We start from the raw sequence: 15,749 nt of genomic DNA, 5'->3' as shown, positions 1-15,749 counted from the left end.
TTTAAATAAATTACTGGTACATTATTTACAATTGACGGATATTTGTCCTCATCTTGTTTGTTGTTAACACGTTTCGGCTGATATACCCTCTAGCCTTCATCAGGTTAAGAGCGTGGGCTACTAACCCCAAGATTCCGAGTTCGATTCCAGGCAGTGACCTGAATAATAATAATAATAACAACAACATCGAAAAATACCTTAGGAATGAGAACCCAGGTACAAAATTTCCCCAAGACACCTGATGAAGGCTGGAGGGTCTATCAGCTGAAACGTGTTAACAACACACAAGATAAGGACAAATATCCGTCAATTGTAAATAATGTACATAATTCCTCATCTCTTAAATATAGAACTAAATTACTGGTACTTATACACCTATATTCCTATCTGCTGTCTTTACCTAAATTTCCTCGTTTTATTTCTGTAATAGACTTTGTACACTTATTGGAATCTTAACTCATCTGTATTCGGCAACTTGAAGTTTTAAATGTTTACTGGCATTAAATGATTTAATGCACAATGAGAAATGTATAGTAATAAGATTGAATACTATATAGGACTCCATATAATGTGAGAGTTTATCTTAAGATTTTGTAGCTTTAAATAAATAAGAGGAAAATCTCATTGAATAAAACATTCCTTTCTGTCTATTATTCCTTGAAAATTTAGTACCACATCCCACATCTACGTGAGCTAACATTCACAGAATTTACCCAGTATCAACAAACAAATTTGCTGTAAATATTCAAATACCTTTCTCCACTCAACCATTTAAAAAATAATTTATTTTTTCCTTTTATTTTCATTTTCTCATTTTTAATTATTAATGTTTTTACTAGCAAGACCCATGCATATTTCACAGAATTAATGGTAAACTTAGGTTATTTCTGTAAACTTTATCCAAAAACCTGAATGCATAGCCTGTGTTGTATCTGTATCAAAAGATAGCTGCTCATCTATTAATCATTTAAAAGTGGAGGAAATTGGAATACGATGATTACTTAATGCACTTTATATATATACTTTATATACTTTATGCACAATTTTACATGCTTAATACACAGCACTCTCCTTTCACTCTCACTCTTCATCTTACCCTCTTTTTCTCTCTCCTTCTTCTTTCGCTCTTCACCTTTCCCTTCAACTAGTCATGTGAAAGCATTACAGATGAGCTAAGTAATGGAGGTAAAAAACTTAGTTAAAAAAACAATTACACATTTCACTCACTACCACCTCTCCCTCCCCTCCTCTTCTCACGCATCCCTCATTCACCCCACCCTCTTCTTTTCCCTTCAACTAATCACGTAGAAGCATTACAGACAGGTTAAGTAACAGAAGGACAAACAGAATTATTATAAGATTATTAATGGTTAAGTCAGAGAAAGACTGGTTCTGAAATTGGTTGTGGGAAACAAAGGAGAGAACTGATGACTCAAGAGTTGTATAAGTCTGCATATCAACATATTGAATAATGCTCAGTCAGGAAATCTGGTCAGAATGGACTCTGCTAAAGACGCTCAAAGATTATATGTTGGCACTGCAACAGGCAATAGATTAGGTCTTCCATCTAAAAATGAGTACACTCTGACAGGCTTTGAACAGTTTGTAGTTACTCAATTTCACTCACAAGGCTTGAGATAAACTAAAGGTGTTGTAGAAAGCACTTGTCCATGTAGGACTGAGCCCAGAAATACCTGTTTGTGAAGTGAACATCTTAACCACGTGACCATGCATGTATTCATTTTCCTTCTACAAAAGTAAATAACTCAGGAATATGTTTTGCTCAGAAGAGCTAAACTATTTTTCATTTCACTATATCTAATAAAATTTGAGAAAGTTAATTAAAATTCAAAGGAAATTTTAAATTAATATTTATGAAAATTTATTTCTTCTAGACTTGGCAGCATATATATTCTGAGATTGAGACAAGAAGCAAAACATGGTCAATACCTGTGACTTGTGGTCAACCAACAAAGGAAGCTGTGGCAGTTTTTCACCTTCAACGTCCTCATGCCTTTCAACATGTTTTAAAATTAGTTCAGATGCAGGGTAACCAGTATGGACTAATATCAGACAGACAGGGCTACAACATATTTGTCAACTGTAGTCATATCAACACACAGCAGAACAAATCTCTTGATCACCTTGAACACATCCGAGAAATTATTTTATTAGATCACATCATGAAATTATTGACTGCCAGTGGGTATGTAGAGTATTATTGTCCTTTCTGTGTAAATTTTATTTTATTTTTGATTTTGTGTGTAAAAGAAAACTGAATCTGTATCAACTTTTGTTCTCTAAAGACAAGTATGATCCTACTCTAGTAGAATGCAAATCATGTGTAGTCTCATTTTTCATGCTTAATATGACCTTTGATATCAGGTCCATATATTTTAAGTTCTAAATCTGCTATAAAAATAAGATGGTCAATGTCTTAAATACCAACAGAGCAACTTCCTTAGACATCTTACTTTCTTAGTCTCTGGTAAGCTGGGGACTTGGGAATGATAAGCAAGATTAGTGTGATCATGCATGATATTCTTAATTAGGCAAGGTCAATTTTTTCTTCAAACTATATTGAATATGCTAAAATGAGAAAATAGTTTGGCCATTCTTAGTAAAATGTATTTTCTAGATGTTGAATGGATATGTGCATGGCCTTGTCATTAAAAATTTCAGTTTACACTCATGTGTTTGTATTTTTAATTACTAAACAAATTGTTCTTAATTTGTAGATTAGAAAGTATATGTGAAGAGAATTCCAGAAGCATGTAGTTTTGAAAAGTTATACCTGGAGTGACTGTATTGGTAGTAAAAGAGAATAAATATTGTTAAAATAAGAGAAGAGAGAGAGGAGAATGTAGTAACATCAGCAGTGATGAATGGTATGCAGATTAAGAGTTTGTTCACAAAACTGTCTAGTTTGTTGGGTGTTTTGTTAGCTTACATTACTGATTGTTAAATGTTAAATGAAGAGGGAGAGAGATGTCTTAGCTACCTTTTTAACCTAAATTAAAGTCTTGTATTCTTTTAAGATTCAGCTGAAACCTGCACCCTAGATACTTTCAATATGAATAGTTTTACTGAATGTACATTGCATAATCTATCAAGTCTTATAGTTTCTGATTTGAAATTTCTTTTTGTTTTACACTTGTAAAGTTATGAACCAGAGTTAACATAGCTTTCAAAATGTTTTTCTCTCATTTCCAGGTACTCTGTAGCAGGGATTATTTCAGACTCTAATCAGTGGGATGCAGAGTTACTTCAGATGTTGAATGCAACACACATTTCCCAGAAAATTGTTGATGCTTCTTTGCCATGTGGGTCATCTGCAGTACAATCAACCTTGTGTCAGGCAGCCAACAAGTCCAATTTCAGGCATCACTTTTCCACAAACAGTGCAGTCACATCAAATAAAGATGATTTTGTACAAAACCATATAGTTTTAGATTTAAAAAATTACTTAGATTCTGAAGAAGGAAAATGTGAGAGAATTAAAGGATTTGATAAAAATCTTCATTTAGTGAAAGGTAATATTCTATTACAATCAGAGAAAAATCTTATTTTATTGTTGTGCAGTTTTCATAGATTGGATATTTGAGAGTAGATCATAGAAGATGTGCCATAGTTTTGAACTATATTGCATAGTCCACTATGTTGTACTAGTTATGTTGCATTGTAGCATCTTCAAAATTTTATTTCTTAAATTGAACTAGTAGGTAATGGGACTTATCAAGTTTTTGGCTCTGCTGGTTTATATGGTTGGTTATATTTCTATTTATATCAAGATAAAGCAGTATAAAAAAAAAAAGTTAAATCGTTAACAAAGAATTAGCAAGTTTAAGACTTTTAGGAAAGAGTGGGGAAAATACTTAATCCAAAAGTCATTAACAATATAAGGAAGTGAAATGACTTCAGTCAAAAACCAAGAGCATGGTTCACTTGGAAAATAACTACATCACTAATAGAAATAAAAATATTGCTTGCAATTTTTGGCACAAGACCAACAGTTTTGGGAGAGGAGCCAAGTTGATTAAATCAACCCCAGTGCTCATCTGGTGCTTATTTTATGGACCCTGAAAAGATGAAAGTCAAAGTCAACCTCAGCAGAATTTCAACTCAGAACATTGAGATACACAAAATGCTGCTAAGCATCTTGCCTGGTGTGCTAACAATTCTGCCAGCTCATCACCATGATGGAAATAAAAATATTGATGAAGGATTATATGCTAGTATAAGCAGTGCCAGTTTGTTTTTTTTTAAAACTAGAGAGCTACAGTAAAATGCTTCAGCCTGTCAACCAATAGCAATATTGATGGACCCTGTGACACGAAGGGAGTTAATTTGTGATTACTAACTGAATAAACATTCAAAAAATGTTTGAAGGGAATAAAAAAAAATATATGATAAAATAATGTACTAGACTGTGTAGACATGCAGGAATAGTTGTAGGTTAAGAGATTCTCTTTGCAGTCAAGTGGTTTGGGTTCAGTTTTACTATATGGCACCTTTGGAAGGTATCTTCTCATACATACTGATCAATGCTTTATGACTGAATTTGCTTGGCAGAAACAGAAACAAACGTGTCATATGTATGTGTTTGTATATTTATGTAAAAAGCACCATACGAGTGTGGTTGATGCCAGTGCTGCCTGACTGGCTCCCTTGCCGGTGGCACATAAAAAGCACAATTCGAGCGTGGTCATTGCCAGTACTGCCTGACTGACTACCGTGCTGGTGGCATCTCAAAAGCACCATTCAAGCATAGTCAATGTCAGTTCTACATGACTGGCCCCCGTGCTGGTGGCACATAAAAATCACCTGCTACACTCTCAGAGTGGTTGGCGTTAGGAAGGGCATCCAGCTGTAGAAACCTTGCCAGATCAGATTGGAACCTGGTGCAGCCTCCTGGCTTGCCAGTCTTCAGTCAAACCGTCCAACCCCTGCCAGTATGGAAAATGAACGTTAAAAGATGATGTTGATGGCACATGTATGATTATGTTTGTGTCTTTGTCGTCTTAATATCTGTATACAAATTGTAAACAGAACCAACATTCATACAAACAGTGTCATTTGTTTGTAGTGTTGTGTGACAAAATAATATCTGCCCCAGATATTATTTTGCTTGGAAACAATTGAGGGTTAGCAACTGGAAGAACGAACTTCCAGCCATAGAAGACCTACTTCAAGAAGTTTCATCTGATTCATGCAAGCATAGAAAATGGACAATAAAATGATGATGATATAAGGATATCAAAGAAGGAAGAAAATTGGAGACCACCTAAGAAAGTTGCTGCTTCTCCTTGTAAAAATCAAAACTGAAATACCTACATTTTTATTCAGGCTTGCAGATCATGTGTTTATTAGTTATTAATTAACCCTTTGCCTGCCCCAAGCATTTTCATATGTTTGTCCTGAATGTCCATGCTTGTTTCCAGACTTTCAGTTTGCTGAGTAATATAAACTTCCCTTTCTCTAAGTCCCAAGTTGTTCTAGTAGCTGAAATAAAAATGGAATTATGTATCATGTGATATATGGACACATGGAAAAATATATCCTGTATATCAAATGTGAAACAAGTAAAAGGTTAATATAAGAAAGTAAAACAAGTAAAAGGTTAATATAAGAAAGTAAAACAAGTAAAAGGTTAATATAAGAAAGTAAAACAAGTAAAAGGTTAATATAAGAAAGTAAAACAAGTAAAAGGTTAATGTAAGAAAAATACATAACTTTCATGACATTGTGTTACATGAAAATAAAAGAAATGATTTGTTGTTTTTTAATAATATTACCAAAGACTGAGTCTATTGGGTTTGTTTGTTATGTGTTCCTGATAATATCATTTGTTGGTTCTTTTCTATGCCCTTCTTTGAGAGAAAGTAGGCCTAATAGGGTAAGATTAAAGATTTTTCTTAATTTCAAATTATTATAAGATACTACAAGTGAGATACATGAAACATCTTGACAGACTGATTGTACAAAGGATAAAACTATGGCACTATTCTAGACATTTATGAGGCAAGAGAGATTCTATCCTCTGAGATTATCCATCACAATGATATCAATTTCATGCATAGATATCTAAATATCATCTATCACATGTATGCTTAAGAATGTTAATATTCTATATTTTTTACCTTGAGTCGTTTATCTAATTTTTTCAGTCACTGAAGGTGATGACCCAACACTTCTAATGTTACGGGTGTCTCAACTTGAATCCTGTTCTAAAGTTCTACAACAAAAGGTCAGTAAGTAAACCTACTTCATGTTTAGAGATGTTGAGTTACACACACATATACATACACACATACATACACACACACACATACATACACATACACACACATACATTAAATGTTTTTAAGTCATAGCAAAATATGAGAAATTTCCAATGCTAATGGATTTGATGTCAAACTACAACTGACCAGTCAATCTTTAGTTCAAACCTCATAACCACTATAGTAATAAAACTTGTGTTCTTAATTCAGGGTATATAACTCTGCTTGTTTCAGTTTGGTTAAAATTTTAATCTGACCTTGAAGCATAACTGTTTTCTCTTCACTGTGTAAGAATTGTTTATTGATCAGATTTTACATCATAACTACATTGAGTGTGATGTAACTTGGCTGCTATTTTTGGTGTAGGTGGCGTCCTTGGTTATTTATCCTTTAATGATTCTCTTATTACTAATGTGGCGATTATAGAAAAACCTAAATTCCACTTAGAAAATCTAATAAAACTGAAACATGTTCAGAATTGTCACCCTTCCTTGCCAAGATCAAAGTTAAATAGACATTTTTAGCTATTGTGTTTTTCTCGTCATCATATATAATTATTACTAATTATCATGGCACTAATTATTTAGTGCCATGAATACAGTCATGATATATCACTGGCAGAAAATTGATTCCACTTCATCTTCACATTGAGTGATTAGTAGGACAATTTTTTTTTTTAATATTTAAAATTGCTTGATTTTAACCTTATTTTCATACTTTTTTAAACTTAATTCACAGATTTTAACCTTATTATTATTAATAAATCCTTAAACATTAGGGAGTTCACTATAGTTTTGATTACTTTATGATACACAAGTATTATCAAAACAGCTTTAAAACAATATTGTGGAAATTTATCATTGTACAATATGATATAATGCTTTATATTTGTAAGCAAAAAAATTCCTATCTTTTGCAACAAATTTTTGAGCATTGAAAACTGTTTTACAACAGCTGATGTCATTTATGCTTTTCTGTATCTAATAAAAAAAAAATTATTTTTAGTGAAATTTAATTTTTTAAAACCTTATTTTAACTTTACTGTATGTATGATTATAACTTTATTAACTTTAAAAAGTGATTAATTACAATGACTAATCATTAAAAAAAAAGCTTTTTATATTTGGTTTTAAATTTGAAATAAATGTTTCTATGAATTTTAACTTTTTGGCAAAAAATTGCCTTAGTGATGAGCAATAAGGGTAGGTAACTGTTAAAATACTTGTTTCAACGAAACCTTTCCTAGCTATATAAGCATAGGAAAATGGATATAAAAGAAAGTTGAATCAGTAGATAAATATAATGTAAAATTGTTCTGACATGTCTCCTTTTCATCATAGGAGGATCAGCCTGTTAGGTGTTGTATTCATCTTGTACCATCTTCTGAAATATATGTCCAGCAGCAAGTCCATCTCATTTGGAAAATCCTGTCAGACAACTGTAAACAATTACAGCAGGTAAACTGTTGGATTACACTCAGTTTTTTTTCTTCTTTTTTTTTTTGATAAATCAATAAAGCTTCTAGGATTTAAAGAAAGAAACATTACATTTATGGAAATTAAATTTTCAATGCAAATTATTACCATTGTTTTATGTTTGCTTTCTGTGCCTGTATGTTTATGGTAGGTCATCATGATCCAAGTCAATTCTGCCTTCTGATTCATGGCCAAGGGACCAAGTCTCTTTTGCCCATTTTCACTTGACATGGTTTCTATGGCAGGATGGCCTTCCTAACACCAACCATTTTGCAGAGTATACTGAGAGTGTTTTTTTGTGACACCAGCATGATACCTGTCAAAGACTAGTATTTTTTCATTTTTCTGGTTAGTATGTGAAGCAGTGAGGAGGTTAGAATTATATGACAACTAGTCTAGAGTCGCTCATCATACTTCACTGCATAAATTGAAAGAAAAAATAAATTAATAGAAATTGCCTATTAGGCCAATGTTCTGTGATAAAAGCCACTGTGTTTATTTGTAGTTATGTTCACTTCACTAAATATACCGAAACTAATTTCATAATGTATTTCATATTAATGTAATCTCAAAATTATTTATTCTCTAAACAATTGTATTTTTTGGAGAGGTGGGGTGTATTTAATATAATTGAGGCAGTTTAGACTAATGTGATTTGCTGAGTGGGGTATGGAGAAAACAAGATTTAAATTTATAATCAGGTAGTGCAGGACATCAATCTTACAGACAATCCCCTACCATTTTTTTTTTTCACTTTATTAGTAGAGAAGAATATTATTATTAAAGGAATAGTTTCTAGAATAAGAATAGGAAGGAGAAAGTTCAGGGAGCAATAACCTCTGTTAGTAACAAAAGATTTCTCTCTTGGAGTGAAAGCAAGTTGTATGATACTTGTGTTAATATTTGTGAAATGTGGGCTCCAAATTCAAGGGACATGTGATGACTAGAATGGAATGGAATGAAGCTAGTAAGCTTCAAAGGATGTGCAGTATCAGTATGCATGTATAACAGCATACAGATCTGTTAAGAGAAAAATTTGGCATAAGAACAATCAGATGTAGTGTGCAAGAGAGAAGACTGCACTCGTATGGTCACTTGGTGCATATGAATGACAGCTGTATAAAGAAGTGCCGATCAATAAAGTGAATGAAACTTTTGTAAGAAACTTGCATTAGAGGGAGACCCAGGAAGTTATAGAACAAAGCAGTGAAGGCTGATCTTAAAATGTCGAGATTGATGACAATGTCACTGAGTTTGATAAGACCCAACAATCATGGTGAAAGTGAAGTCCTAAAAGCATTGTATTTATGTCTATACACTCAAGTTGATAAGGAATAAATCTTACTCCAGATATCTTAGGCAACATGCTCAACTAATCTTGTGCCTGTTCCTGATGTCTAAATGCAGTGAGAGATTTCATGCATTACTCAGATACACAACAAAACATCTGTAAATTTGAATTTGAACTCAAGACTTTTGAACTTAAGATCATGTACCATATCTACTTTACCATTTCACTTCTCCAATCACTGTAATTATCATCATCAGCAGCAATATCTTCATTTTCACATCCACTTTTACATGCTTGCAGAATTTGCACATACTTTATCCACTTTGTGCTGTGAGTTTCTTCCCCATCTCCTTGGAACCACTTCTTTCAACATCCATCCCTCATTCTCAGTATTATCCCTTCATCATATTTTCCACTGATCACTCTCCAGTTATCTCTCTCTACAGTTATCTCTCTCTACAGTTATCTCTCTCTCTCTCCTCTGAGCTACATCTTAGAATTGCCATACCTCATCTTTAACACCCTCACCCATTTGCTCTCATTCTCTGCACCCTTTCATATCATCAATCCTTCTCAATGCTTTCTCATATCTGCCATTGACACCCACCCACCTATCTTTGTTTCCACTCATTATAGCCACTACTTTATATCCCTGACTTCCATCCCTATCACTGTACATCTTTCTCTCTCCTCTACTCTCCTACCTCACACATCATCTCTTTTTTTACTGATCTATCCACAAGTTTATCATAATGCTGCTCCCCATCCTTCCTGAACGGTCATTTATCACATTCCTTAGCTATTTCCTTTACTTTCTCTCCTATGCTCATATTTACCATCGACCACACCACCACCCTTGTACATCATTCTCTACATTAACTTCTACCTCCCTTTATAACCATTTGCCACTCTCCGCTCACTCTTATGAACTTATCTACCCACGTTTCCTGTTCCTCAGTCTGTATTCTCTTTTAAACGTCTTGTACCTTGAGAGTACCCTCTGACACCTCATTGACCACTGTTATATAATTTTGGATAGCCATGTATCTTTTGCATAACAAAACACCTGGCATAAAGCAACCTCTCACCCTGTTACAACCCTATTCAGTCAAAGAGGATTCTCCTTTTCCTTTGTCTTTCAAGTTACTTGACAACTTTACTAATGCCAGTGTCACAAAAAAAAAAAACAAGCACCCAGGACACTCTGTAAAGTGGTTAGCATTAGGAAGGGCATCCAGCCATAGAAACCATGCCAGAGTAAACAGTGGAGCTGAACATAGTCCTCTGGCTCATTGAATCCTGACTAACAGTCCAACGCATGCCAACATGGAAGACAGATGTTAAACAGTGATGATGAAGATGATTGTATCTTCAATCCTAATTGTTTATTCTATGTTGAATTAAGATTAAGTTGTCATACTATCAGAGTTAATAAAATAATGTATATTATACTGAGATGATGACAGAAGTTAAGATTCACTGCCTTTATAAAAGACTGTACAAAATGTTTGTTGTATCTAAGAAAATATGTATCCTGTTGATGTTTATTCAATTAGAAAAATGTTTGTTCTTCATTGTGAAGTGAATGAATTTTAATGAGGGCAAGTATTGGCAGAAACAGTAGAGTTACTGTCAATTAAATTCATACTTCTGCATTTTATGTTCAACTCCAAGACTGATTTTCCTGTTTATTCTTCATGGATCTATGAGACAAAATATCCAGTGTTAGTAAAATAATTTTGTATCATAGTTGTGTAGTTACTGGAGTACCCAACTTATGTAATTATTCGAATGTGATATAAACTAGAGTAGCTTCCTGTTGCATGTGAGCTAACAAAATCATCATCATCGTTTAACGTCTATCTTGCATGCATACATGGGCAGAACTAAATACTTGTCAATTTTCCAAGCTTACTTATGGTACTTTGTGATGTTTGCTCAGAGCATATGAATTTCTAACTTTTCAGCACCACTTTGATTTAGTTATATAATGGGGTCAGTTTATCTCCTAATGTATATGTAATGTGCTCTATAGTGGTGAAGTAAGCATTTAGAAAAACTGAACCCACTTTTCATTTTGAGTCCTAAATGTTGCAAACCAGTGACAGATCTTCTTCATAGCTACTTAATTTGCTTGAAACAATAGCCAAATCTCCTCAAATCATATTCTGTTAGCTTAAAACAAGGGCAAACTAAATAATGTAGTCCTAAATACACTGTGTCTGAAAAAGTTGGGATAATCATTACTAGATCACTTGTTTAATCTGAGCTGATCTGGAATGAAACAGCAACAACAATCCTATTTGTTATTCCACTAGCATTTCCTATGTCCTTGAATTGGTCACAGTCTCATTTTGTCTCCTCCTCAACAGATCAATTTATCCCCAAAATGTAAATAAAATTCAATATAATTTAAATGATTTTATTTTTCCCTACAAGGCACATGTTGTATTTGGTGGAACCACCAAGAGAAAATCTCTCAAAGAAGCTATTGATTGTGTAACAGCTGAAGAATACATCAGGTATATACATACACGCATTTATGTGTCAGCTATTTATTATGTTTATGAATATTATTGAGTTTTGTTGTTTAACACTGTTACATATGGGTAAATGTGCATATATCTTTGTGCTTTGCTTACAAAAGTTTATGTCAATGTTAATTTGTTTTAATCAAATATGCTTTATGCTTCCATGCTGAAAATGAATCATACTGATTATGTGCATTGATGTATAAAATATCCATCATATTATACAAGCTTCACACTTTTTATATTGTTAATCACTGAAACATGGAGTAAAAACATTCTACTATTGTCTATGTACAAGTATAATAATCCAGTATGTGTAAGCCTTGACGATTGATAAATGTAAAATATGTCTACTAAATACTTAAACGAGTTCTAAACTTCTGGTACTAGGCTTCAGTTTCATGTCTTACATTGAAGAAAGAGAAATCTTGCCCCATATATCTTAGGCAGCATGCCTAAATACTCTTGTGCATATTCCTTACATCTAGATGAAGCAAGTCTCAAAGAATTTAGTGTACTGTCCAAATACACAGCAAGACACCTGCAGCAAATTTGAATTTTAACATAAGACTTTTGAACTAAAGATCAAATACTAAATCCATTTTGCTATTTCACTTCTTCAATCACTGTAAAATGTTTGAAATCATATTCATGTGGTTACACTTACAATTAACCTTTTAACATTCAGATTACTCTGTCAAACGTAATGCTTATTTATCCACATTGTTTTGAATTAATCATACACTGTCTCATAGTTTCAAGATTTCAATGGTATGATTATTTATTTTTAAGATGACATTGTAGCATAAGTTTAAGAGGCTGGATCTGGCCATTTTGAACATAAAATTGGTAGAATATTTTGGCAAGATATGACTGATTTAAATGCTAAAGTGTTAACCATACCTCTAAGACATCAAACTTGCTTTAAGACAAGAATTAATAATTATGTAAAGAGTGTTTTTGTTACATGTACACCTAGACATATACCCACAAAAATGGTGTTCATTTCTTCATTTGTTTTAACATCCATTTTTGCATGCTGGCATGGGTTAGATAGAGAAATATCAGCGGTAGGATTTTGATGATCTACTGTTGCTGGGTTTTTTTTTTTTTTTTGATATTTTATTCTAGTGGATGATTTGTTGACAAATATTGTCAACAAATGTGACCAGTTGCAGCCCATTTACAAACAGTGACTTCGCTCTTTGTAACCCAGTGCAGATTCACTTAGGCATTTGCACACACCGCAATACATTTGCATGCATACACATGCGTTTGACTGTGTACTATAGCCCAGAGTTGACTAAAGCCTTCTGAGTAGATTTGGTAGACACAAACTGAAAGAAGCCTAATATTTATTGTATGTGTGTGTGCGTGTGTGTGTATGTATGTATATTTATATATCTATTTGTGTGGGTGTGTATACCCTTGTCTACACACCATGATGGTTGTAAATATACATTGTCATCATATAATTGATCATTTCCTATCTTCCATGTAAATCATGTCAGCTATGGGAAAATATTACCTTTATTGGTGTTGTTGTTACAGTTGTCAATATAATAGGTGGAGCAGGTGTGGAATGAGAAGAGGGAAGAGCAATCAATATTTACAGTCATTGGTATGAATGACTTCGACAATGACAAGTGAGTATCTAAGTCATTTGAAGTGTCTGACAGTGAATCAAGACTGGGTTTCAAGTCATGATCAAGGCTGCAGAGATGAAGGAATTGAGAAAAGTGGAGTTTGATGAATTGACTGAAAATTTGGTGCTCAGTGTAGTGGGTATCTATCCTTGTTGCCATAACCACCCCAGTTACATGAGAATAGTGTAGTAGTAGAGATACCAAATGCAGAAATGGTGTTATAGTTGAGAAAGTATTTACCACTACTGTGAGGAATGTCAATGTCAGGTAATTTGATACCTTTAGTGAAAAGGAGTTGGGAGAGAAAGAAGAATTAAATGATGAATATGATGAATATAATTGGTTTCATAGACATGAAAGTAGCCGGTAGCAATCAAGGGTGAAAGAATTTGGATTGAACTCTGTCAGGCATTTGTCAATGAAAACTATGAGCTAGCTGTAAATTGTTAAGCAGTTTGGGAGTGGGGTGGAAATACATAATGTAGGTACAGAGTGCATGGACCTTGAAAATTAGTGGTCGTGGCTGAAAGAAAGAGAAAGACGTGTGTTGGCTTACAGAGTTATTAGTAGCAGTGGATGCAGTGGGGAGTAGGGTGTAATTTGCAGTGAAAAGAACGTTAAGGAGTTGGTGAAACACTTCAGCCCCATAAAGGTCAGTCTGCCATACCAATACAGCAAACAGTCCAAAACACAAAAATATTCCTAAATTTTTTTCCTTCATTCAAACATGAAACTAATACATCAACTTTGTGTTTCTGTCATTTGTTTGTATCATTTTATAAGATACTCCTGTAGAGCAGGATTCATGACTGACAAACTGTAGACAGAAACTTTGCTGCATGCTAGCTAGTAAGTTGGCCAGCAGCAAAACAAAAAGAACTCCCAGTAGGAAAAGCAAAACAAAAGAATGTCAACGGTGAGTGTGAAACGAATCTGAGTGAACTAAACAGAAATAACTGACGACTTAAGCTCTGATGTGCGTAAAGTAATGAACCTTTGATAAATGTATTCTCATCACCACTAGTTTGCTTGCATATAGCTTAACAAAGCTATAACTGGTCACCCCGACGATAGAATACCAGCTCTCACTATCGAAATAAACATGGCTAGCAACAAAACAACACTGAGGCTACCACAGTTCATGCAGACAGAAGGTCAACTCGATGTAAACAAGGTAACAGCTGACCAAATGAAGTACTTGCACATTGTGGCAGCACTAGAAGACACAGCAACAAGGGTGCAGGACACTTTAACCCATCCCCTACCTATGAAAAAATACGCCATATTGAAAAATAGGCTAGTGGATGACACAAAACTCAGCTTGCGAAGACTTATTGGAGTAAGCGAAAGCGAAATCGGGATGGCACCTGAAATCAAAACCGAACTAAATTCGACGATTGGCACCCATGCCAACGTCGTCTCCTTCATTGGACACGAAACTCAGCTTGCAAAGACTTATTGGGGCAAGCGAAAGCGAAATCAGGATGGTACCTGTGCCCAGCGTTGCCTTTCTGGCACTTGTGCTCGTGGCATGTGTAATGGACTTTCGAGCGAGATCGTTGCCAGTGCCCCTGGACTGGCTCTTGTGTGGGTGGCACATGAAATACACCATTTGAGTGTGGCCGTTGCCAGTACCACCTGACTGGCCTCGTGTGGGTGGCACGTAAAAGCACCCACTACACTCTCAGAATGGTTGGCATTAGGAAGGGCATCCAGCTGTAGAAACTTTGCCAAATCAGATTGGAGCCTGGTGTAGCCATCCGGTTTCACCAGTCCTCAGTCAAATCGTCCAACCCATGCTAGCATGGAAAGCGGACGTTAAATGATGATGATGATGATGATGAAAGAGAAGCGGCAGCCAAGATACTGGAGGAGGAATTAGGTGATTCCAAGCCTTCAGAATTGATAAGTGCAAACTATGTAGCTTCGGGACCCCTTCACCAGTGACTCAGGGAAACTCCAGGGCTGGGCGCCATTGAACACCCTGGTAGCCAGCAGACATGACTAGACGCTCCTCTATGTCCACGATCGCAGCTCCAGACGCAGGTTCCTAATCGACGCAGGAGCAGAAGTCAGTGTGATCTCAGTATCAGCAAGGGACCTCTGTCATGGAAAGCAGAGCCAACCTTTAACAGCCACCATCGGGTCCACAATCGAGGCATACAGTCGTTGCACTCTTTCTCTCAACATCGGCTCACAAAAATACACATGGGCATTCACCATCGCTGGTGTCCATCAGCCCATAATGAGTGCAGACTTTCTTCAGACACACTTGCTACTGATTGATTTGTGCAGAAGACTCCTCCTCAACAACACATTTGCTTCCGTGCCTCTTGCAACATCTGCACATGCTGCCCTGCTGCATAGCAACCATCTCGCAGACCAAGAGCGAATTCTTGGATCTTCTTGTAAGTCACCTCAATCTCACCACTCTGACATTCTCCAAACCTACAGCCCACCACAGGGTGACGCACCACATCCCCACACAGGGTGACGTGCCACATCCCCACCACAGGGTGATGCAC

The 15,749-nt window shown here is 35.1% G+C and overlaps 1 protein-coding gene across 1 annotated transcript in view; it reads left to right on the top strand.

The window, feature by feature from the left end:
- The window catches only part of LOC106881746 (DALR anticodon-binding domain-containing protein 3), a 41,597-nt gene that overhangs the window by 2,466 nt on the left and 23,382 nt on the right, over positions 1–15,749 (top strand). Inside the window, exons 2-6 of the mRNA XM_014932239.2 lie at positions 1,896–2,206; positions 3,214–3,533; positions 6,168–6,247; positions 7,622–7,738; positions 11,487–11,569. Of these exons, the coding sequence (XP_014787725.1) occupies positions 1,896–2,206; positions 3,214–3,533; positions 6,168–6,247; positions 7,622–7,738; positions 11,487–11,569 (911 nt within the window). The remainder of the gene's footprint in view (positions 1–1,895; positions 2,207–3,213; positions 3,534–6,167; positions 6,248–7,621; positions 7,739–11,486; positions 11,570–15,749) is intronic.

Source organism: Octopus bimaculoides, chromosome 4 (genome assembly GCF_001194135.2).
Source record: "Octopus bimaculoides isolate UCB-OBI-ISO-001 chromosome 4, ASM119413v2, whole genome shotgun sequence".
NCBI lineage: Eukaryota > Metazoa > Mollusca > Cephalopoda > Octopoda > Octopodidae > Octopus > Octopus bimaculoides.
Note: the sequence above shows the minus strand (reverse complement) of the source record. Positions and strands in the feature narration are given on the sequence as shown.